Source organism: Myxocyprinus asiaticus, chromosome 30, assembly GCF_019703515.2.
Source record: "Myxocyprinus asiaticus isolate MX2 ecotype Aquarium Trade chromosome 30, UBuf_Myxa_2, whole genome shotgun sequence".
Classification (NCBI taxonomy): Eukaryota; Metazoa; Chordata; class Actinopteri; order Cypriniformes; family Catostomidae; genus Myxocyprinus; species Myxocyprinus asiaticus.
The window spans coordinates 23336659-23358778 of NC_059373.1; the positions used below are offsets into that span (position 1 = coordinate 23336659).

The window sequence follows — 22120 nt, forward strand, 5'->3', positions numbered from 1 at the left end:
TTTGGAGGTTAGTTTTCATTTTTTCCATTGTTTCCTTCTCATTCTCAAAAGCTTCTCTCTCAAGTTTAAGACTCTCTGAATCTTTGTCTACATTGGCTCTTTTTCTTTCTACATCTTCCCCATTTCTCTTCAGTAATTCCTTTTCAGTCAATACCTCTTTCAAGAGGAGATCCACATATTCAGACTTCTTTTTCAGTTCATCCATCATGTCCTCTTTTTCACAGATCATTGCAGCTCTTTCATTTTCAAGAAGGCTCTTTTCATTCTTTGTGAATTCCACAACGTCATTAACTTCTTTTTGTTGTTTTTCTATTTCCTTTTCTATTTCAGCCTTTCGCAGTTCAAGCTGGTTCTTCTCTGTAGTGATGATTCGTTTGAGGTTTTCCATTTCACTTTGTTGTTTATTAATGTCTGCTTGCAGTCGTTTTAGTTCATCTTTTCTGGCTCTTATTTTTTCTTTTTCATTTTCAATATCCTCTGTCTGTTTAGAAATATGCACCCTCATTTGCTCAAGATTCTCCTTCTCTCTTTGTAGATTTGCTGATGCAGATTCGTTTGCAACTTTCATTTCATCCAGAATTTCATTTTTGTTCTTTATCTCTTCAGCAAGACTGGCAATTTCATCTCTGTCTTTCTGAAGTTGTGTTGCCATATTTTCCAAATTCTGTCTATCATTCTGTGTTTCTTCTTTTAGTTTTCTGATGTAATCATTTTCTCTTTGTAGCTGGCTCTTCATCTGTTCTAACTTAGTCTTCTCATCTTCAGACTCTTGTTTCTGAAGTGTTATCATCTCCACGTCCTGAACTAGATTCTTTCTTCTTTGATCTACATCGTCGCCTTCTTTCTGCAACATTTTTCTGTTATTATCAATCATTTCCCTTTCTTTAAGTAAGTCTTGCCTAAGAAGCTCCAAGTTCTCAGTCTCTGTCTTGAGGGCATCTCTCAAATGGTTTTCCATTTGCTGCTTCTGTTCTTCCATCTCTTCTTTATCCTTATCTAGTTGACCTCTTTCATTTCTCATTAGTTCCATTATATCATTGACTTTTGTCTGTTGTTTGTCTAGCTCAGCCTGTCTCAGATCAAGCTGGTTGCCGTCCATTATTATAATGGCTCTGGCATTGTCCACTTCCTTTTGTTCATTCTGAATTTCAGCTTGCAGTTGCTCAAGTTCTTTTTGTTTGTGTCTTATTTGTTCCTTTTCCCTTTCAGTGTCATTTGTTTGTCTTGTGATGTTCGCACTCATCGACTCTAGAGATTCTCTTTCTTTCTGTATCTCTGCCAGTTTGATCTCATTCTCTTCTCTTTGCTCTACAAGTTTCTGTTCAAGATCTTTCTTAGCACCTTCAAATTCACATTTGTTTTTCTCCAGGTCAAGTTTTTGCTTCTCAAGCATGTCTTTATCAAATTGAAAGACTTTCCTTTTCTCTTCAATATCAGCATTCATTTCATCCAACATCATGTGTTTTCTTTTTGTCTCCTCAATGAGATTAATGACATCATCTCTCTCCATTTGGAGTTGAGCTGCCATTTCCTCCACCCTCTGTCTATCACGTTGTGCCTCTAGTTTTAGCTTTTTAATCTCATGTGCTTCTTTTTGGAGGTTAGTTTTCATTTTTTCCATTGTTTCCTTCTCATTCTCAAAAGCTTCTCTCTCAAGTTTAAGACTCTCTGAATCTTTGTCTACATTGGCTCTTTTTCTTTCTACATCTTCCCCATTTCTCTTCAGTAATTCCTTTTCAGTCAATACCTCTTTCAAGAGGAGATCCACATATTCAGACTTCTTTTTCAGTTCATCCATCATGTCCTCTTTTTCACAGATCATTGCAGCTCTTTCATTTTCAAGAAGGCTCTTTTCATTCTTTGTGAATTCCACAACGTCATTAACTTCTTTTTGTTGTTTTTCTATTTCCTTTTCTATTTCAGCCTTTCGCAGTTCAAGCTGGTTCTTCTCTGTAGTGATGATTCGTTTGAGGTTTTCCATTTCACTTTGTTGTTTATTAATGTCTGCTTGCAGTCGTTTTAGTTCATCTTTTCTGGCTCTTATTTTTTCTTTTTCATTTTCAATATCCTCTGTCTGTTTAGAAATATGCACCCTCATTTGCTCAAGATTCTCCTTCTCTCTTTGTAGATTTGCTGATGCAGATTCGTTTGCAACTTTCATTTCATCCAGAATTTCATTTTTGTTCTTTATCTCTTCAGCAAGACTGGCAATTTCATCTCTGTCTTTCTGAAGTTGTGTTGCCATATTTTCCAAATTCTGTCTATCATTCTGTGTTTCTTCTTTTAGCTTTCTGATGTAATCATTTTCTCTTTGTAGCTGGCTCTTCATCTGTTCTAACTTAGTCTTCTCATCTTCAGACTCTTGTTTCTGAAGTGTTATCATCTCCACGTCCTGAACTAGATTCTTTCTTCTTTGATCTACATCGTCGCCTTCTTTCTGCAACATTTTTCTGTTATTATCAATCATTTCCCTTTCTTTAAGTAAGTCTTGCCTAAGAAGCTCCAAGTTCTCAGTCTCTGTCTTGAGGGCATCTCTCAAATGGTTTTCCATTTGCTGCTTCTGTTCTTCCATCTCTTCTTTATCCTTATCTAGTTGACCTCTTTCATTTCTCATTAGTTCCATTATATCATTGACTTTTGTCTGTTGTTTGTCTAGCTCAGCCTGTCTCAGATCAAGCTGGTTGCCGTCCATTATTATAATGGCTCTGGCATTGTCCACTTCCTTTTGTTCATTCTGAATTTCAGCTTGCAGTTGCTCAAGTTCTTTTTGTTTGTGTCTTATTTGTTCCTTTTCCCTTTCAGTGTCATTTGTTTGTCTTGTGATGTTCGCACTCATCGACTCTAGAGATTCTCTTTCTTTCTGTATCTCTGCCAGTTTGATCTCATTCTCTTCTCTTTGCTCTACAAGTTTCTGTTCAAGATCTTTCTTAGCACCTTCAAATTCACATTTGTTTTTCTCCAGGTCAAGTTTTTGCTTCTCAAGCATGTCTTTATCAAATTGAAAGACTTTCCTTTTCTCTTCAATATCAGCATTCATTTCATCCAACATCATGTGTTTTCTTTTTGTCTCCTCAATGAGATTAATGACATCATCTCTCTCCATTTGGAGTTGAGCTGCCATTTCCTCCACCCTCTGTCTATCACGTTGTGCCTCTAGTTTTAGCTTTTTAATCTCATGTGCTTCTTTTTGGAGGTTAGTTTTCATTTTTTCCATTGTTTCCTTCTCATTCTCAAAAGCTTCTCTCTCAAGTTTAAGACTCTCTGAATCTTTGTCTACATTGGCTCTTTTTCTTTCTACATCTTCCCCATTTCTCTTCAGTAATTCCTTTTCAGTCAATACCTCTTTCAAGAGGAGATCCACATATTCAGACTTCTTTTTCAGTTCATCCATCATGTCCTCTTTTTCACAGATCATTGCAGCTCTTTCATTTTCAAGAAGGCTCTTTTCATTCTTTGTGAATTCCACAACGTCATTAACTTCTTTTTGTTGTTTTTCTATTTCCTTTTCTATTTCAGCCTTTCGCAGTTCAAGCTGGTTCTTCTCTGTAGTGATGATTCGTTTGAGGTTTTCCATTTCACTTTGTTGTTTATTAATGTCTGCTTGCAGTCGTTTTAGTTCATCTTTTCTGGCTCTTATTTTTTCTTTTTCATTTTCAATATCCTCTGTCTGTTTAGAAATATGCACCCTCATTTGCTCAAGATTCTCTTTCTCTCTTTGTAGATTTGCTGATGCAGATTCGTTTGCAACTTTCATTTCATCCAGAATTTCATTTTTGTTCTTTATCTCTTCAGCAAGACTGGCAATTTCATCTCTCTCTTTCTGAATTTGTGTTGCCATATTTTCCAAATACTGTCTTTCATTCTGCATCTCTTCTTTTTGCTTTCTGATATTATCAGCTTCTCTTTGTAGCTGGATCTTCATCTGTTGTAACATGTCCTTCTCATCCTCAGTCTTTTGTTTTTGAAGGTTAATGTCCTGCATTTCTTTAACTACTTCAAGCTTAATTTTTTCCAACTCATCCATATCAGTTTTCATCTTCTTCCTGCTGTTATCAATTACTTTCTTCTCATCGTACAGCTCCTTTCTTAGTAGCTCTAAATTTTCACTATCCTTTTTCAGTTCATCCCTCAAACTGATCTCCATTTTCTGTCTTTGATTAATTACTTCTGCCCTTTCTTTCTCAATATCATCCCTCTGCTTTTTCAACTTTTCTTCAGCATCATTTGCCTCTTTTTTCCTTTGATCTATTTGAGCCTGTATGTTTTCAAGCTCACTCTTCTCCATCTTCTTCTTTTCATCTATCTCTGCTTGTTGTTTCTGGATTTCCTTTTGCTGACTTTCTAGTGCTTCTTGTTTGTATCTTTTTTGTTCATTGTCCCTTTCTAAGTCATCTCTTTGTCTTGAGATGTTTACTTTCAACTGCTCAAGAATGTCCCTCTCTTTCTGTATCTCTGCTAGTGTGCTCTCAATCTTTTCTCGTTCTTCAGCAAATTGATTTTCAAGATCTTCTTTGGTTTTCTCCAGGTCAAACATTTCCTTTTCTAGATTGTCTTTATCAGATTCAAACATTTGTTTTTGTTTTCTTAGATCCGCTTTGTCTTCTCTGATTCTTGCATCAAAATTATCTATATTTTCCATTTCTTTTTTAACTTTAGTTGCCATTTCCTCAACATTCTGCTTGTCATTTTCCAATTCTTGCCTTTGTTTCTCAATGTTTTCAGCTTCTCTTAAGAGTTCAGCTTTCATCTCCTGCAGTTCCTGCTTCTCTTTGTCAACAGTTTGTTTCTGGTAGTTTAACATCTCAAACTCATCAGCTAAAATTTTCATGCTGTTTTTAATAGATTCCTTTTCTCTTGAAAATCCTTGTTTCATCAACTCCACTTTTTCACTTTCCCTTTTTAGCTCCAATTGTATGTCATTCACTATTTGTCTTTCCTGGATTACATCAGACCATTCTTTCTCAAGCCTGTTCCTCTCTTTCTTTGACACTTCTATTACATCATCCAATTCTTTCTTTTGCTGAGCCATCTTAGCCTGTCTGTCATGAAGCTGACTCCTCTCTCTCATGATAATATCCTGAATATCTTCTATTTCTTTTTGTTGTGCATACATTTGTGAGGCACGTGTATTCAGCTCATTTTCTTTGAGTCTTAATTTGTCCCTCTCTTTTTTAATATCATCCTCTTTCTGAGAGATGTTCATCTTCATTTGCTCAAGAGCATTTCTCTCCTTCTCTATTTCCGACTGAGCAATATCATTCTGTTTTCGTATTTCAGCCAGTTCCTTTTCTAGATCTTCTTTTGCTCTTGCTATCTCTGTTTTACTTTTCTCCAGTTCAGACTTCTGCTTTTCTTGAATATGTTTTTCAGCCTCAATTTCTTGTTTTTGCTTTTCTAGCTCAAAGCACATCACTTCCAGAGAATTTTTCCTGTCATCTACCTCTTTGTGAATTTTCTCCACCATTTCTTTCATACTCTCATTTTCGTTCATCACCTCTTTTTTTAGTCTTTCAATATATTTTGACTCTCTCTGTATTTCAGCTCTCTCCTGTTGCATCTCTCTCTCAAAAGACTGCCTCTGAAATAGGAAGTTTTCAAATTCTTTCAGTAGTTCTGCTTTCTTCTGCTGCATGACTTCCTGATCCATTTCCAGTGATTTTACGCGGCTTTCGAATAATTCTTGTTGTTGTGTTATTTTTTTCTTTTGAAGATCCAAATCTTCATAGTCCCTCCTCAGTTCATCTCTCAAAGTCATCTCCATTTCCTCTCTCTCTACTTCCACATCTGCACCTTTTCTGTCTTTTCTGTCCTTTTCAGTCTTTACATATTCCATTGTTTCATATGCAGCTTTCCGCTGTTGATCTCTTTCAGCACGTGTCTGCTCAACTTGACTCATTTCGAGCCTCAAGCTTTTCTTCAAGTTGTCAATTTCTTTTTGTTGGTTTTCAACCTCTGATTCTCTATGTTTTAGTTCATTTTCTCTGAGTCTTAACTTTTCTTTCTCACTTTCAAGACTATCTCTTTGTTTTGAGATGATTTCATTCATCTGCTCAGGACTGTCTCTTTCTTTCTGTATCTCTGCCAATGTAGAATTGTTCCATTCTTTTTGCTTAGCAAGTTGGTCTTCAAGATCTCTTAGTCTGGATATCTCTGCCTTAGTTTTCTTGAGTTCAGATTTTTCCTGTTCTAGCAGGTCTCTTTCAAACTCGATCACTTGCCTATCTTTTTCAACCTCCACTTGTATCTCATCCATTGCTTTTGACCTCATTTTGATCTCTTCAACAAGACTATCAGTATTATGTCTTTCTCTTTCAAGGTGGGCCGCCATGTCTTTCATTTTCTTTATGTCAGTTTGAACAGCTTTCCTTAGATTTCCAATGTCACTTGCTTCTTTTTGTAAGTCAGCCTTAATTTCCTTCAGTGTGTCAAATGTCTTTTTTTGCTTCTCTATATCAGCTTGCATCTTGTCTAGGTCATCTCTCTTTTTCTTTGTCTCCTCTGCAAAACCCACACAGACAACCCTCTCTTTTTGAAGTTGCAATGCAGTCTCTTCAAGTTTCTGTCTTTCAGCCAGTGTATCTTGTCTTAACTTCTCAGTATCTTCAGCTACTCTTTGCAGGACAGCTTTAATCTTCTCCAGCTTGTCTTTTTCACCCTTGATACTTTTTCTCTGCAGTTTTATCTCCTCTGTCTCTCTCTCTAAATGGATTTTCGTTTGTTCCAGATCCTCTATATTATTCCTTAAGGTTATTCTGCAGTCCTCAAGAAGTTGCTTCTCATTTAGCAACTCTGTTCTCACCTGATCTACGGTTTCAAGTTTCTTTTTTAATGCATCTCTCATATTGCTCTCCATTTGCTCTTTTTGTTCCATTATTGCAGCCCTTTCTCTATCGAGATTGTCCTTTTCTTTTTGTGTGAACTGCATCATATTATCCACCTCTTTCTGCTTTTCGACTATTTCGGTCTGGCTTTTGTCAAGCTGATTTTGTTTTATGAAGATCATACTCTGCAATTCTTCAGTGTCGTTTTGTTTTTTATTTAGTTCCACCTGCATTTGGTGCAGTTCATTTTCTCTTTCTTTGATTTTTTCTTTCTCGTTCTCAATAACATCCTTTTGTTTTGAAATGTCTTCATTCATCTGCTCAAGAGTATCCCTTTCTGTTTTTATCTTCTTTAATATAAGTTCATTCTTCTCTCTCAGGTTTTCTAGATCATTCTTTTCCCTTCCGATTTCTGCCTGCATATTTTTTATGTCACGCTTTTCCTTTTCTAGCATGTATTTATCATGTTGTATCTCTTGCCTCTGCTTATCTATTTCAACGTGCATTTTCTCCAAGACTTCTGTCCTTCTATTTACCTCCTTGGTAGAATGTTCAAGTTCCTCCCTCTCTTGTTTAAGCTGTTTGTCCAGTTTCTCCATAATCTGTATTTCTTTTTGTATGTCTTGTTTTAACCTTTCAATTTCATCACATTCTGTTTGTTGCTCATAATTCATGTTCTCCAATCTACTCTTCTCATCCTCCACCATTTTTCTCTGAGCTTCTATGTCTTCTAGTTCTCTAGCAAAAGTGACTTTTATATCAGCCTCCATGGTTTGCTTTTGTTGCTCCATATCCCATCTAAATTGATTCAGAAAATCTCTCTCTTTTTCCAATTCTGTTTTTATCATGTCTTCTTTCTTACTGTTTTTTATAATCTGAGCTTGCAGGTCATCCCATCCTTTCTGTATTTCTAGCTTTGCCTTTTCCATATATTCCTTTTCTCTATCAAGAGCGTCTTTTGAACGTTTCAATTCTTGTTTTCGCAGCTCTAATTGTAACTCAAGGTTTTCTGCAGTTGAAGTTGCAGTTTGTAATGTGGCTTCCTTGACTGGAAGTTCATCCTCTGTCAGTTTTATTTTTGCTGCTTGTTTCTCTAGTGTACTTTTTTGTGCAAGAATGTCTTCTTTAAGATACTCTATAGTCTGTCGCTCTTTATACAGCTCCTCCATGGGCAAGATGAACTCATATTTTCCTGTCACATCTGCATATTTGATTTGTGATTCATGAATACCATCCAGCTCATCAGTTTGAACTTCGACATCAGCTTGTCTTATCTCCATCCTTCTTGATTTGAATGTCCTTTCCAATTCATATTTCTCTCTCTGTAGATTTAATTCCATACTGTTCAATTCTTGTTTTCTTAGATCCAGCAGTTCCTTCTCTCTCCATATTGTCTCTAAACCTCTTTGATTGTGTTCTCTCTCTGATTTCAATTGCCTCTCCCAGTTTTCTAGACTCTCTCGTTTCTTTTGCATCTCTTTTTCTTCTTCTTGTAGTATGGCCATCCTCCCTTCAGCTTTATCCTTCACTGCTTGCATGTCCTCTTTTGTCCTCTCTAGTTCATGTTTCTCTTTTAAAATTATTTCTTTATATCGTTCCAATTCCATTCTTTCTTTCTGAATATCAGAAAAGCTTGGTTCATATTTGTCTGCTGAAAATGTTTTAGTGGAGCTCAAGTCTTCTGTTTTTGAAACATCTTGGCTCTTGATTGCACTGATGGTTGGTAGAACCTGAAAAAAATTCTCCTGTTTGCATCTCTTTGTCCCAACACCATTTGGATACATACATTTCTACACTAGAAATCCATTCTCAACATAATGCATATTTGTTTTCTGAAGACATATATTCAAAATCCATTTCTGAAGACCTTGCATTCAGTGTAAAAAAAAATTTGCACTTTGATATTATGTGGTTCCTTCCATGTATCACAGCAGTTCCGAGGTGAAATGTCCACTGTGTGGCGGTAGAAGTGATTTTTTTTTTCTCCCAAACAGATGATGTCCTCAAAACCATCCTACCTACCCTAAACCTTAAGGCTAAACCGACAGTGTCAGAAAAGAAACGTGACATGAAAAACGCAATTGCTGAAACAACCACTTCTATGACACTTTTAGCTTTGACTCTCATGCTCTTCAGGACCCTCATCCTTTGCATTGCAAGTGCAATGCTCTATCAGTTGAGCCACCATTTGATCGCTTGTAAATTTTGAACAAACTTGTAAATTTAGTTGATTATGTAATGCAATTATTAATACAGTATGTATCACCTTACCAGTCATGTTCTATAGTAAAAGGGTTTAAATGTCATAAGATAGCATTGTGTGAGGAACAGGGCAAACAGTAAGTGTTTATGAACTGATAATCTGCTGTTTTATTCGTGATTTGTGTGAATGTGAAAAGAGAACTCATTGTTCTAGTACCTCTAGTGTTCATTCCACCAGGAAAGTGCTGTGATATGTGTACCAAGATTTTGTGAAAATAAAGATAAAGTGATGCTATGAGACCAGGTTGGATTATTTCATTGTTTTAAAAGAGATAATCCAGTTGCTGCTGAAAATATTGATAATAATGATGATAATATTATGAGCCATTTATCACATGCATGTACATAATGACTTACCTTTTCTTGGCCTGCCTTTTCTTGAGCGATCAGTTCTTTTGCTCTCTTTATTTCTTCTTTTGCCTGCTCTATGTCCTCCAAAGCCTTATTCACATCCTCTCTCATCTGCTCAACCCTGTCTTTCTCTTTAATAGCCTCTTCTAACCTCTGCTCCAGCTCGTCTCTTTGCCGTTGTATCATAGATCTCATGAGTTCTAGTTCGTCTCGTTCTCTCATAATCTTTTCTTCTTTATATTTAACCTCTCTTTTCCTTTGTTGAACTTCGATCTTCAACAGCCTCATCTCATCTTTGTCTCTCTTCATTGTGTCTTTGTTTTGCTCCACCTCTTTTTTGAGACCACGCAGCATTTCTCGGATGTGTTCGATCTCCAAAATGAGCCTTTGCATCTCAGCGTTCATCTCCTCTTGGTCTGCTGCCTCCATTTGACTTCCTGCCATTCTGTTTTCAATCTGGAATTTCGTATTCTGAACGATTTCTCTCGTTGTCTCGATTTGCTGAATCAGGTTGATTATTGTGAGGTTCATCTTGCCTTTCTCTTCTTCTAAATCTCTCTCTTCCATTCTCAGTTCAAACTCTTCATTTGCCCTTTGGATTTCAGCTTTAACCTGTTCAATTTCGTACTTCTGCCTCTCAGTCTCCACCCTTTTGCATTCCATCTCTTCTTTTGCCCTCTGTATCTCCATCTTCAATCGTTCCATCTCGTCCTTCTTTCTCATGGTCAGTTTCATCCTTTGGTCAAGTTCTTTCTTCTTCCCTTCCATCTCTCTTTTCATCAAATCCATTTCTCCAATCTCTCGTTTGGTCTTACGCATCCTTTCCTCCAGCTCCTCTCTTTGTTTTTGTATTTCATCTTTGATGTCCTGCATTTTTTCCATCTCTGCTTTTGCTAGCTCAATTTTTCTTTCAACATCCTCTTTTTGTTTCAAAATCTCAGACCTTATCAGTTCCATCTGATGCCTCTCGCTCTTTGTTTCTGCCAATTTGTTCTCAATCTCCTCTTTCTGTTTCTGCAGGTCTGCTTTCATCCTTTCAAGTTTAGTCATTTCCATCCTCGCCCTTTCCATCTTTACATCAATGTCATTCTTCTGTTTCATCAACTGCAACTTCATGTCTTTAATCTCCACCATCTCCTTCTTCATCGCTTCCATCTTCCTCATCATCTCCTCTTTCTCCCTGTTGATTTTCTCTCGTTCCTCCTGCTCTCCCTTTTCAGCCTCATCCCACAATCTCTCCATCTCCTTCCTCACTCTGTTTATCTCATCCTTGACTTCATCATAAGTGTCCTTCCCTCTGAGTGTTTCCTCAAGGATTTTTGCCAGATCTTCTCTTTCATGCTCCATGTCCTCTCTCATCTGTCTCAAACTGTCCTCTCCTTGCTTTGTCTCTTCCAACCGTTTGTGTATGTCCTCTCTCTGTTTCTGGATCTCAATCATCAACAGCTCAGCTTTCTCTCTATCTTGTCTTGCCAACATTCTACTCCTGTTTACTGTCTCTTTGTCACTAATGACCTGAAGTTTGAATTTTTCAAGCTCTTCTCTTTGTCTCTCCAACTGAGCACTCTGTTCTAAATTATTTCTCATCATCTCATACCTTCTTTTTTCTAGTTCCTTCTTCTCATTCTGGACCTGAAATCGAATTTGCTCGAGCCCCTCTCTTTCATTGTCAATATCAGCTGAACGCTTTTCTTGGTCTTCCTTGTCCTTCTGCAGAGCTGTTTTTATTTGTTCGACTATCTCTCTTTCTCGCTTTGCATCCTCCAACATCTTCTGCAAACTCTCTTTTTCAGAGTCCCTTATCTTCTCTAGCTCAAGTTTGGCTTTTTCTATTGCTGTATTTATTTGTTCTAACTCCTCTGTTTTCGTATGTATTTCATCTCTTTGCTTTAGTGCCTCTGCTATAGTTGCATACTTTCTCTTTTCTAAATCTTCCATTTGCCTTTTCAAGAGCAACTCAGTCTCTTGGACATCGAGCTTGGCTTGGTTTGCCTCCTCTTTTTCTTGTTTTGCTGCTGCAATCCTATTCTCTATTTCTGCCCTTTGTCTTTTCAGCTCGTCTCTCATTTGTTTGATTTCATCTGTTTCTTGTTTAGCCTTTTCTCTGCTACTTTGAATCGCTTCTCTCTCTGTCGCCATCTCTTCTAACATTTTTGTTAACTCCACTCCCTTTGCTTTAGCCTCATCCATCATTTTGATAGCTGCATATTTGTCCTCTTCTGCCTGAACTTTAATTATGTCAAGATTATCCTTCCATTGCATTAGCTCTGTGCTGCTCTCATCAATATGTTTCTGGGCTCTCTGAACCTCATCTCGTAGTTTTTCCAGCCTTTCCAGCTCATGCTGAGTATTTGCTCTGAGTTCTATTTCTTCTTGTTCTGTTTCATGCCACCTACTCTCCATTTCCTCCTTTACTCTGAGGATTTCACTTCTGATAAACTCACACTGCTCTGTCTCTCTTCTCACCAAATCTCTCTTTCTTTCCAATTCTTCCCTCTCTTCCTCCAACTCAGCTTTCATCGCCTCCGTTTTTTCCTTTGTTTTTTGGTTCTCCTCAATCTTTTTCTCAATTTCTTCAATTTGCCCCTGAATGTCAGCCTTAATTTTTTCCATTTTTTCATTTTCTCGGATTGTGACTTCCTGGCTATTCTCAATCTCTTCTTTGGTTCTTATTGTCTCTTGCTTAATTCTCTCAAGTTCCTGTCTTTCCCTGAGCATTTCATCTTGTTTTCTGTTCAATTGGTCTTTTTTGGCCTTGATCTCTGCTTGGATTTTTTCTGTAATTTCCCTGTCTTGTCTGGCCTCTTCTCTGATCTGAGTGCTTTCTTCCTTTTCTTTCAGAATCTTTGCTTTCTCCATATCATTAGCTCTCTGTATCTCTACTCTCATACTCTCCAGTTCATCTCTTTCCCTCTGTAGTCGAGCTCTGTGCTCTAGTTCTTCTGTAACTATCTCAAATCTTTTTTTCTCAATTTCCTCTTTAGCTTTCCTTGTTTCATCCTTCTGTTTTTCAAAATTCTCCTTTTCTCTCTTCATCTCCATTTTTATATGTTTCAGCCTTTCAATTTCTCTTTTTGTCTCCTCAACACTGGCCTCCATATAATTGATGTGACTTTGTATCTCTGCCTTGGCCTGTTCAATCTTTTCCCATTCCTTTTTGACCAACTCTCCATTCATCACCAACTCCTCTCTACCTATCTCAATTTCATTTTTCATCTCTTCCAAATCTTTTTCTTTTCTTAACACCTCTTGCCATTTCTTTTCAATTAGGTCTTTTTCTCCAAGCGCTTGAACTCTCAGCTGGTTTATTCTCTCTTTCTCATGTTTGGACTCCTCTCTGTTTCTTTCAGCTTCTTCTCTTGCTCTCTGAATCTCTTCTTGCAGATATTTTAGCTCATCTTTCTCTCTCTGTATTATAGCTTTCTGTTCCAGACCTTCCTTCTCAGTTTCATGCCACCTTTGCTCCATTTCCATCTTCACTTGATGTATGTCAAGTTTAATCTGCTCAAATTGCTCTCTTTGCCTCCTGATGTCATCCTTTTTTCTCTCCAACTCACTCTTCTCTTCCTCTATTTCAGTTTTCATTTGCTCCATCTGACTCTTTGCCTGCTTTGTTTCCTCAATCTTCATCTCTATCTCATTAATCTGAACCTGTATGGCACTTTTCACTTGTTCCATTCGTTCCATCTCATGCTTGGTGCTTTCACGGTTGCTCTCCAGCTCCTCCTTCTGTCTTAGAGTTTCATACCTGAACATCTCCAAATTATTTCTCTCTCTCATGATTTCATCATGCTTTTGCTCCAGAGCAGTTTGTTCTGTTTGGAGATCAGACCTCATTTGCTCAATCCTGTCCCTCTCCCTGTTTATCTCTTCTTTGGTTCGATCCATTATTTCATGGATGTGATCCATCTCACCTTTCATTTGAGTAATAGTTCTTTCAAGTTGTTTTTTCTCCATTGTCATCCTGGCTATCTCATCTTGCTGTCGCTGGATCTTCTGCCTCATGTTGTCTATCTCAGTCCTCTCTTGCTTGGTTCCTTCCCAAAATTTCTCAATCTGCTCGATGGCACGCATTGTTTCCAGTCTTCTTTTCTTCATCGAGTCTTTTCTTTTGAGGATGTCAATTGTCCGTCCATTTTTGTCATCCTGTCTCCTTTTCTCTCTGGGAGATCTAGGAGGACTGCCTGGCTCTGTTTGTGTGTGCTTACTGTTGATTTGTCTCCACTCTGAAAATTAAAAATGAAAAGTCAGTTGCATAGCCACATATCTTGAAGCCAAAAAAAAGCTATTGGTCATTTGCACCATTTTTGCCCAGGAAAAAAGATACACTTCATTAGACACACATTGACCTTTTGTAACAACTTGTCCCTATAATGTTCACAATGGTTTCAAGTGAATGACTCTTTTTTTTTATCTGCATTAAACAGCCTGTTATAGACTAAAGTAAAACAATTAGGAGCCTTGACTGACCCTTGACTGACCAAACAATTGACCCTTTCCTTATTGTATGCTAGTGTGGTTTGTGGTTATGTTCGCTTGTTTACCCAAGAGCTATAACAAAAATATGAAAGTAATGAAAATTTACTTCAGAGGGTAAATATTTTATTTTACAGAGGAGGGTTTTGAACTAGGTGTTTGAAACCAACATAGAGTACAAAGCTTAGAAAATTTACATTTGCATAATTGGATTTTTGATGTGGCCCTTGTGACAACTTCCCTGTGTGACAACTTTCCGCGTTAAACTGTTTTGCGACCCTAAAAGTATTTGGACACTTTGGACACACTTGAAAATGAATTAATTTTGTTGCTTAGAAAACAAAATATGAAGTGACATCTGCAGACAAATTAGCTTTTAGCCATTTCTTAGCATTACTTTTAACTAACTGATGTCAAGGTGATTTTAGTGGATTTTTCAAGTTAGTTAACAAACTTATAATCTTACAAACCTAAAAATATTTTTTTGTAAAATTTGTGCTCTATTACTTTAAAAATGTATAGCACTTTGTTGATATTTTGTTATATAATGCAAATACTTTTATACACAAGTCTTACATTAAATGTCCACATTGTTGAGGCCTCTGTCCATGTTGAATTGCTGACGTTGTTCTGTTAATGTCTTAAATTTATAAAAAGTAACAACCAGAGTGCTTCATGGTCAGTTTTTGTATTATTATTTTTATTATTTATTTATTTATTTATTTTATTTTTTTTATTTTTGTCAAATTGCTATTTACTGAAAATGTCATCAAATATATTTTCTAACCTAGTTCTTGGATCAGCTCAGGCTCTGTCATTCTCAGGATTAGATGGAAAGACACTTTGTGTCGGGGTGGCTCTCTTTCCAAAGCCTCAAACAGGAGCCGCATTGCCTCCTGTTGGGTTGGAGCGGCCTGCACTTGTTCAGCTGCCCTATCATAGATCAGGCTTTGAGAGATAACAGCCTCTGCGATGTCACTGACTTGTGTCGCCCTTGCGATGATCTGCTCCCTGAATTCCGTCAGGAAGTCTCCAACTGTTTGGAAGAAGAACATACAAAGTGAATTTATAAACTATACATGACACAAATACAACAAATGTAAACTTTGTTTAGATCATGCATTACAACACACTTTACCATAGTCTCTGGATTCTGCCATGGCTGCTTGCTACATTTTTAAATGGCTGTTGTGTGAGTGAATTGTGATCTGAAATCATACAGATTAATTACATTACAAAGTATATCTACATGAATAAAATACTCAAATTTAGCACAAATTATGTTGCATAAAATGTAAATACAACACAGCAACATGTAAGATATGGTTAATTTGAGCTTTGAAGTGTTCTTGCTCAAACAATTATGGACTGTCCTTTTAAATGTATTATAGCGAATCTACTGCCATGTATCATATAGAGTTTACCATCTTTAAGCAACTTTGGATATGTATAGCATATAAAACACACAATGAATCTTATAGGTGATACTAGGTATTTTATACTTGTATATATTTTTTACTGTCTACTTGAATATTAAGGAGATAGGTTTGACAGATTTCTTACAAGCAAGTAAACATATATGTATGATAAGTACCTGAACAGGTAACTACGTAGCAGTAAAACAAGACAACATTTTTTTTTTTTACAAAATTATTTCAAAGAATCTTACCTTTAGTGTTAACACTGGATTGAATTCTGTAAATTCTTGTGGTCTGGTGATGGGGGCATATTGCAGGGAAAGTGACTTTGAAAATGCATAAACAAACATTATCTCACTTTAGCACGCACATAATGCCTACGTAAAATGGCACAGCTGTGGATTACCATGCATTTGATTGGCTGTGGCTGGTAAAATGTCTTTTGCCTGGTAATCACTGATAAAGGCAGTGTACAGGTCCACCCCTGACTTGACGTCATATCAAGAGTTGTACTTACTGGTTTGGCATAATAGGCTTACATAAAATTCTTGCACAGTATAGTTATATACAAACCAATGTAATCATTCTGAACTAGACATGCAGCTACTTATTTTTATAATATGTAATCCCATATGGACAAAAAAATATGACTATCACTTGAGACACTGGAGTCTTCATAAATAAATGGATAATAATACATGTATAATAACTTAATAATGATAAGCCTACTCTGTAACAGACTGAAATCAAACATAAAACTCATTTACCTCTTGGTAGGTGCTGTATTAAAAAAAAAACTAGTAACAGAAACATTATTAATTCATATATAACAGGATTTGGTGACTGACATACAGCATAAAGTCTAAGATCTCTTTGGAAATATAGCCTTTTTTTTTTTTTTTTTTTTTAACAACTAAGTTTTATGATTTAAAAAAAAAAAAGAATAATAATAAGAAAAGTTATTATGTAAGGGGAAGAAGAAATATTTTAAATTCTGCACTATTTCTAGAGCACTAACCAAATGTCAGCAAATCTGTGACATTGACCATGTCAGCACCTTTGTGCAAAAAGTCATTTTTACTTGTTTTTGTTGAAGCACACAAGATGGTATTTGGTACATTTTCAAATCATGTTGTAATAACAGGATCATCAGGTTGCAATCTGCAATTCATGCAGTCTTGAGTGCTTGTTGTAGGGTTGCTCCGATACCAAAATTTTGGCTTCGGTACAATACCAGCCCTGGTACCATGGTATCAATACTAAATTGATACTATAATCAACAAATAAAAAGCATTGTTTATGCAATTACATAAAAAATTACTTGGTTATAAGAACTGCATAAAGTCTCAAAGATACAAATTATGCGTTTTCCGTTTGAATTTTTCTGGATTCCATGTTAAATGTTTTAATTAAATGTTATGATCAAATCATGTTTATTCAAATTAATACGTATACAGCTTTAATCAAAGAAATATATACACTGATGTTCAAAAATTTGGGGTCACTTGACTGAAATGTTTCTCATGATCTTAAAAACCTTGTGATCTGAAGGCATATTCTTAAATGTTTCAAATGAGTTTTGTAGACAAAAATAATTGTGCCAACATATTAATTGATTTCATTACAAAACTAAAATTGTATTTAAAAAAATAAAAAAAGGTTTTTGAAATGGATGACTTTGACCGAAGTGCCAGGCATAGATGGGAACTCCTTTAATACTGTTTAAAAAAGCATTCCAGGGTGATTCTTTAAGAAGTTGGTTGAGGAAATGCCAAGAGTAAATTTCTGCAAATTCTAGGCAAAGGGTGGCTACTTTGAAGATGCTAAAATATAACAGTTTTGATTTATTTTGAATTTTTAATCACAACATAATTCCCAGTTCCATTTCTGTTATTACATAATTTAGATGACTTTACTATTATTCTAAAATGTGAAAAAAAATGTTTTTTAAATAAAGATCAAGTAAGTGTAACGTTGGTGTCTGCAGTGGAAGAGGAAGAGAGGAGATTCTTTTAATCCTTTAATAATAATCGCTGGAGTGGAAACAAACAATAAAGCTCAACATGCAAACTTAACACAACGTAACACTTCACAATGTAACACTTCAAGGACTGACAATGGAGTGGGCAAAACTAAAGGATGTTTATACAAAAGGAACTAATGAGGGAATGGAATACAGGTGAGGATAATAAGAAACAGATGGAAGTGATGAGGGCAGTGCACTATGGAAATGTAGTCCGGGGAAAAACTTCAAAATTAAGAGTCCTTGAAGAAAATGAGGGAAACAGACTGTGACATTTACTCCCCCCCCCCTCCCCTTTAAAGGGTGACTCCTGGCGCCCAATGACGGATGAGGGTATGATGACGCAGAAGATGAAGGATCCAAGGAGGATGATCAGGAGTCCAGAGAGGCAGCCACAGGGAAAGGAATGGGTCATGAGGCAGAACCGCTGGAGGAGGAGGCTCTGGGGAAGCGGGCGGAGCCGTGTAAGGAGCCATGGAAGGCAGAGCCATGAGAGGCTCTGGGCTGAGAGCCGTGGAAAAGAGTACAGGCAGAGACTGGGGAACAACCTCCGTGGTTGTGAGCATGGGCAGAGACTGGGGAACGACCTCTGTGGTCGTGAGCATTGGCAGAGACTGGGGAATGACCTCCGTGGTCGTGAGCATGGGCAGAGACTGGGGAACGACCTCCATGGTCGTGAGCATGGGCAGAGACTGGGGAGGAGGAGTCCTTTTCCTTCTCCTCCTCTTCCGGCTAGCAGGGAGCGTAGATATGGGGATGGTCGAGGCTACAGGCACTGGGACGGTCGAGGCTACAGGCACTGGCTCTGGCTCGTTAACCGTGGCCGGCATGGGCACTGGCTCATTAACCGTGGCCACTGGCTCATTAACCGTGGCCTGCATGGGGACTGGCTCGTTAACCGTGGCCGGCATGGGCTGCAGCCCGGGGTTCCTGCCATAATTCACAGCATATGGGGGGAAATGCAACTTCCGTGGTTGCTACCATTGACTGTGGCAGGGAATCGACCACTGGAACCTGGAGAGGATGAGCCCCCCCTCCAAAAAAAACATTTAGGGGAATTGTATGAAGAGGAGTTACCTTAGAGATAAGGGGCGTGGAAGGTGCGGAGACAGGGGCCATGTAAGAAGTCAACTCCTGCATTAAACGTGATGAGAGTGAAGGGAAATGTATATTCCGGGTGGCTAGGATGTAAATCGCCAAGAGAAGATCTTCTGCCTCTGGAAGTGCTATGGGTCTGTGGAAATTTAATCCCATTCCATAAATGGGCTTGAGGTATGTATTCGGTATTGATGTCGAAGCACCAAGGTGAAGGAACTTGGTTGTGTATTCCAAGAGGGGAAGATTCTGCCTGAACAGCTCCAAGAATAACTCTGTTGGCTCCATGCTCAGTGATGTGCTCATCGAGGTGAGGCTTTGGAGGAGAGGAGGTTTAGTGGGATCGCTGGAGTAGAGGAAGACGTTAGGAGGAACAGGTAAGTGTATCCGTATTTTTTGTTGGTCAGTCCTACTGTAACGTTGGTGTCTGGAGTGGAAGAGGAAGAGAGGAGACGCAGGAGTAGATTATTTTAATCCTTTAATAATAATCGCTGCAGTGGAAACAAACGCTGGAGTAGAAACAAACAATAAAGCTCAACATGCAAATTTAACACAGCATAACACTTCAAGGACTGATAATGGAGTGGGCAAAACTAGAGGATATTTATACAAAAGGAACTAATGTGGGAAAGGAATACAGGTGAGGATAATAAGAAACACACACATATATATATATATATATATATATATATATATATATATATATATATATATATATATATATAGTTGAAGTCAGAAGTTTACATACGCCTTAGCCAAATACATTTAAACTCAGTTTTTCACAATTCCAAATATTTAATCGTAGAAAGCATTCCCTGTCTTAGGTCAGTTAGGATCACTACTTTATTTTAAGAATGTGAAATGTCAGAATAATAGTAGAGAGCATGATTTATTTCAGCTTTTATTTCTTTCATCACATTCCCAGTGGGTCAGAAATTTACATACACTTTGTTAGTATTTGGTATCATTGCCTTTAAATTGTTTAACTTGGGTCAAACTTTTTGGGTACCCTTCCACAAGCTTCTCACAATAAGTTGCTGGAATTTTGGCCCATTCCTCCAGACAGAACTGGTGTAACTGAGTCAGGTTTGTAGGCCTCTTTGCTCACACGCTTTTTCAGTTCTGCCCACACATTTTCTATCAGATTGAGATCAGGGTTTGTGATGGCCACTCCAATACCTTGACTTTGTTGTCCTTAAGCCATTTTGCCACAACTTTGGAGGTATACTTGGGGTCATTGTCCATTTGGTAGACCCATTTGCACCAAGCTTTAACTTCCTGGCTGATGTCTTGTGATGTTGCTTCATTATATCCACATAATTTTCCTTCCTCATGATGCCATCTATTTTGTGAAGTGCACCAGTCCCTCCTGCAGCAAAGCACCCCCACAACATGATGCTGCCACCCCCATGCTTCACGGTTGGGATGGTGTTCTTCGGCTTGCAAGCCTCACCCTTTTTCTTCCAAACATAATGATGGTCATTATGGTCAAACAGTTACACTTGTGTTTCATCAGACCAGAGGACATTTCTCTAAAAAGATCTTTGTCCCCATGTGCACTTACAAACTGTAGTCTGGCTTTTTTATGGCAGTTTTGGAGCAGTGGCTTCTTCCTTGCTGGGCAGCCTTTCAGGTTATGTCTGCTATAGACAGAATGCATCTCCTTCCTGAGCGGTATGATGGCTGCCTGGTCCCATGGTGTTTATACTTGTGTACTATATAAAATAATAATAATATTAAAACAACTATTTAGTATTATAGAATTGTTATTACGAGTCTTATCTCAGTGTATAGAAATCTGATTCCCGCACCACCACCAAAGTTATTTCATAACTACTTTGCTGATTTTGTTTGTCTAGCGAGAGGACATTTTCCTGCGCGCACCGCGAGTGAGAGAGGGAAGAAGCACACACAGCCTGAGGTGAAATGAAACTTTGTATCTGCTCCAGATTTTGTATTATTAGTTTTATTTAAAATATGTAAGAGTACTATGACAGTAATTTAAGTGCAGCCTCTGTAAAAATCTAAAGCCAAATGTAAGTTGTAAAAATTATGATCAGTTTAATGGGGGAAATATTAACTAGTAATTCCAGTGTCGACTAGCAGTATCAGAACAGTTTAGTCAACTAGTCGACTAGTCTCGCACATCCCTACATCTTATATCATTTTGCTAATGATGGCATACTGTAATATGGTACCGAAATTAGCAACAAGATGATATCGTACCGTTTTCATTTTTTTTGGTATACTTCGTTAGTACCAGTAAACCGTGCAACCCTATTTTGTTGTCATTAAAGCAAAAGGGAGGCATACCAAATACTCAGTGTTGGGCAAGCTACTCAAAAATGTAGCAAGCTAAGCTACAAACTACTCAACAAAAAAAATTGTTAAGCTAAGCTAAAAGATACAATTTAGAGAAAGTAGCAAGTTACACTACAAGCTACATGCCAAAATTAACTTGCTACATTTAAGCTACTTCATTTTTTGGGGGGTTTGGGTGGTTTACGAGAAAATAATGTTAGGTTACAAACTGGTAATTACAAGGGTATTATGCTATAAATGTGGTTTATGAGGACAAGTCCCCATAATTCAAATAGTTTAACGATGTTTTTTTGAAAATGTAAAAATTCAGAAAGTTTTTTGTGAGGGTTAGGTTTAGGGGATAGAATCTATAGTTCGTACAGTATAAAAATCATTATGTCTACGGAGAGTCCTCATATGGATAGCCGCACCAACGTGTGTGTGTGTGTGTGTGTGTGTGTGTGTGTGAGTGAGAGAGAGAGAGAGAGAGAGAGAGAGAGAGAGAGAGAGAGAGAGAGAGAGAGAGAGAGAGAAAGCAGATCTGGGCAATAACAATGTGATTTCTGATGGTATCAGATGATAATACCATGGTACTTTGATATACAGTACAATTACAATATTTATGTACCATTCTGTATTTGCATGTGCTTCAAAGTACTTCAAAGAATACCATGTAACTACCATGGGAAATTGATATATGATTACCATATTCATATACTATTGTATTAACATAGTGCATCCAGAAAACCATGGTATTTTTTATGCATTTTTGTGTAGGCTAATACATGTTTTAATACTCTTTTGGTTGGAACATTTTGGCTGTTTACCTGCAGAAGTCGTTTACAAGCTGCAAACGTGTTGAACTTTATAAAAACCTTCTTCATCACTGGCAAAAGATAGGACGCATTTGCAGGTTTCGTTTCCATTGATTGTAGATCCACTGCAACCAGCGTTATCTTTATTTCTGTACTTTAAAATATTCTGCGAGCTTGTTGGCAAGTGAGAACGCGCACAAATGATTAAGCAGCGTGTGCAAGCTTTCTGAGGCATTCAGATTGAAACGCGAACCGATTCAGACCCCTTTCCTATTACGTGTGACTAATTAATTTTAAAGAACCGACTCAGATGAGCAATTAATTTGTGATCGGACATCTTTAGTTTTGATTCAAGACTGGCGATAGTAAAAAAACAACCAAAAAAAGTACAAGGCATGATGTAGCTTTTCTCACCGTTATGCCGCTACCTAGTCAAAAATATAGCTTCCCTACTGAAAAGCTACTTGATTTAAAAACTAATGAAGCTACCACTTCGCTACTCAGAAATACGAAATTAGGGAATTCATGTTGATTTTTGGGTGTAGCTTTTCACTCAAA

General features: G+C 37.4%; 2 protein-coding genes across 2 annotated transcripts in view; one reads left to right on the forward strand and one right to left on the reverse strand.

The window, feature by feature from the left end:
• Positions 1-15652, reverse strand: part of si:ch211-250g4.3 (muscle-specific protein 300 kDa) — a 64971-nt gene extending 49319 nt beyond the window's left edge. The window contains exons 1-5 of the mRNA XM_051663335.1: positions 15580-15652; positions 15049-15118; positions 14698-14946; positions 9441-13660; positions 1-8551 (exon numbers count right to left, since the gene is read on the reverse strand). The exon at positions 1-8551 is cut by the window's left edge and continues 49319 nt beyond it. Coding sequence (XP_051519295.1) covers positions 1-8551; positions 9441-13660; positions 14698-14946; positions 15049-15070 — 13042 coding nt within the window. The 5' untranslated portion in view covers positions 15071-15118; positions 15580-15652. The remainder of the gene's footprint in view (positions 8552-9440; positions 13661-14697; positions 14947-15048; positions 15119-15579) is intronic.
• Positions 1-22120, forward strand: part of LOC127421662 (uncharacterized) — a 726036-nt gene that overhangs the window by 240275 nt on the left and 463641 nt on the right. The window lies entirely within an intron of this gene.